The sequence below is a fragment of the Penaeus chinensis genome, chromosome 35 (genome assembly GCF_019202785.1).
Source record: "Penaeus chinensis breed Huanghai No. 1 chromosome 35, ASM1920278v2, whole genome shotgun sequence".
Classification (NCBI taxonomy): Eukaryota; Metazoa; Arthropoda; class Malacostraca; order Decapoda; family Penaeidae; genus Penaeus; species Penaeus chinensis.
Genome location: NC_061853.1, coordinates 26,424,386 through 26,426,885, shown reverse-complemented (window position 1 = coordinate 26,426,885; position 2,500 = coordinate 26,424,386). Strand labels below are relative to the sequence as shown.

Here is a 2,500-nt window from a genome sequence, read left to right as displayed (position 1 = left end):
ATTACGGTACCTAAGCTCAACAATCGTTTGCCAACTGTATCCGTCGTTACAGTTGTGGTGTGGGGGAGTGCTGCTTCTGCTGACATGCGGGTCCAGCCTTGGTGAAGAGGCTTCCACTGCCAACGCGACCTACCTGGAGAAGCGACAGGAGCACGAGGCTTCCAAGATGGCGGGGGAGATGGACGAAAAGGCTCTCTTCATCCGCCTCCCCCATTCCGCTGTTGTCGACGACGAGGGCAAATTTCATCTCTCGTGGGCAGTGGACATCGAAAGAGGGGTGAGCATTTCATGATACTAGAGAAAAGTGTAGGGAGGTGTTAATATACTGTGTACACTATCACAATTCTATGCATGTACTGGAGAGTTACGATGTGTTTTTATTCCAGGAAATCACGCTTGAGCTGTCTGTGGAGACCCTAGGATGGGTCGGGTTTGGAGTGTCTCCCAACGGCGCAATGGCGGGCGCGGACATCATAACGGGCTGGGTTGACGAGGATGGAGTTGGTCATATTCAGGTAGATGATGAATAAGTTGTCTTGATTCATAATATTGTATGAAGGGAGATTTCCAGAATTTATGGGATGAATATCTGAAAATTGTGAAAGTATGACGGGGAATTCCGAGACCTTTAAAGAATTGCCAAGGTCTCAATGAATGATTCCAGTTCTAAATGCCAGTTTTTCTTGGCTTGTAGGATCGCCACGGAACTGGGAACGTCAAGCCAGAGATGGACGAGCAGCAAGACTGGAGGTTGCTGAGGGCCAGCGAGAACGCGACACACACCGTTATGGTCGTTGTGCGAGACCTCAGCACCTGTGATGACAAGGACATGCCCTTCATGGTAAAGAAACCAGAAATTTTATATACTCCTTCTCACTGAGGCAAATGTTTTTTTCACTATGACCCTGTCGATACATACAGTTATCCAATTTTTTCTTTTGTGTTTCCAGAACACAACCAAGAGGGTGATTTACGCTTATGCAGCTGAAGACCCGGTCAACGCAACGGCCCTGCAGTATCACGGGTCTTCCAAAAGCGGGTCACGTTACCTAGTCCTCCTGGAACCACAAAGTGCACTCATGGAGATGCCAGAAGACGCGAAAAAGTGGACGATCATCCAAAAACATAGCCTCAGCAGCGACCGGGATACAGTGTACTGGTGCAACATCGCCACCTTCCCACACAAGGAGTCTCCAGTTCATTATGTCGGGGTAAATAACGGTGTTGTGTGTTGGCATGTGCTAATAAGTGCGTATACCAGTGTTTCTTAGAGCCTGTATTTTACACTACCTTAACCTCTATCTTTCTTTTCTAGTTTAACATCCAGCACGGAAAGAACTCCCGCACGCACCTTCATCATGTAGTCATCTGGGAGTGCACAGGAGACCCCAACTCGTCCGCCTACAGCCAAGAGCGGGAACGCCTCATGCACTACGCCTCGCAGGAAGGTCATGAATGCATCTCTCCAAACATGCCGCCAGACTACGCGAAATGTGACCACCCAACCATTGTCTGGACTTCGGGAATAGAGGTATAGCCCGTGTTTATCCACAATGTTACGTACTGGTGGCGCATATCTAACTAAACTATCCTTATTTAAATCTTCCATCACTAGCTACCTAGTGCAATGTATATCTATGAAATAATGAATAATGCAACCCTTTGTACTTGTCATTCTACCGTACTTTGTGTCCTCGACAGGGTGAACGGGAGCCAGCTCATGTGGGGATGCCCTTGGTGTCTACGCCGGGAGAACACGCCTTCTTCATGGTTGAGGCACACTACGACAACTCTGCACTGGTGGACGTTGGCGTCGTGGAGTGGGGGATCGATGTGTATTACACGGAGACATTACGGTAACGACCTTTTTCGAGACTGTACTTGGGTAGTTTTGATAGATTTGTTGTGGTGTCTGGAATCCTAATCTCCCGAGGGCACTGTGCGGAAATGTTAAATGCTTCATGGCTAATAATGCTTTATGATTTATAATGCTTCATGATTTATAATGTTTCACGACTAATAACGACTTGATGTGTATCTACAGAGAGTTCGAGTCGGGTTCTCTGATGGTGGGCAGCTCCGTGAACTTCGGCATGGTGATTCCTCCTGCACAAGCCCAGTGGACTGCGGCTGGGCACTGTCCCGCCGGCTGCCTGGTGGAGGGAATGCCCGAGTCTGGTATCAAGGTATACCAGGTCCTCCCCCACGCTCATATCATTGGTGCGTTATTATTACGACTGTTGGTATTGTTTGATAAACGAAGAGTCAAAAGAGTCATATATGTTGGTTTCGAAAGTTTATCCGAAACAATGACGCGAGCGTCGACAATGGCTATACTAGTGCATGATTTAATATAATGATTTTCTCTCCAGGACGCAGCATCCGAGTGCGACACTTCAGGGATGGCCAGGAACTTCCTCCTCTCGCGGTGGACGATTACTACGACTTCAACTTCCAACAGATTTTGAGGCTGCAGGAGGAGCGAACCATCCTTCCCAGC

The 2,500-nt window shown here is 48.2% G+C and overlaps 1 protein-coding gene across 1 annotated transcript in view; it reads left to right on the top strand.

Annotated features, from left to right (window-relative positions):
- Positions 1 to 2,500, top strand: part of LOC125044113 (DBH-like monooxygenase protein 1 homolog) — a 3,923-nt gene that overhangs the window by 258 nt on the left and 1,165 nt on the right. Inside the window, exons 2-9 of the mRNA XM_047640564.1 lie at positions 53 to 277; positions 387 to 515; positions 695 to 841; positions 951 to 1,211; positions 1,316 to 1,531; positions 1,702 to 1,856; positions 2,045 to 2,220; positions 2,373 to 2,500. The exon at positions 2,373 to 2,500 is cut by the window's right edge and continues 16 nt beyond it. Coding sequence (XP_047496520.1) covers positions 53 to 277; positions 387 to 515; positions 695 to 841; positions 951 to 1,211; positions 1,316 to 1,531; positions 1,702 to 1,856; positions 2,045 to 2,220; positions 2,373 to 2,500 — 1,437 coding nt within the window. The remainder of the gene's footprint in view (positions 1 to 52; positions 278 to 386; positions 516 to 694; positions 842 to 950; positions 1,212 to 1,315; positions 1,532 to 1,701; positions 1,857 to 2,044; positions 2,221 to 2,372) is intronic.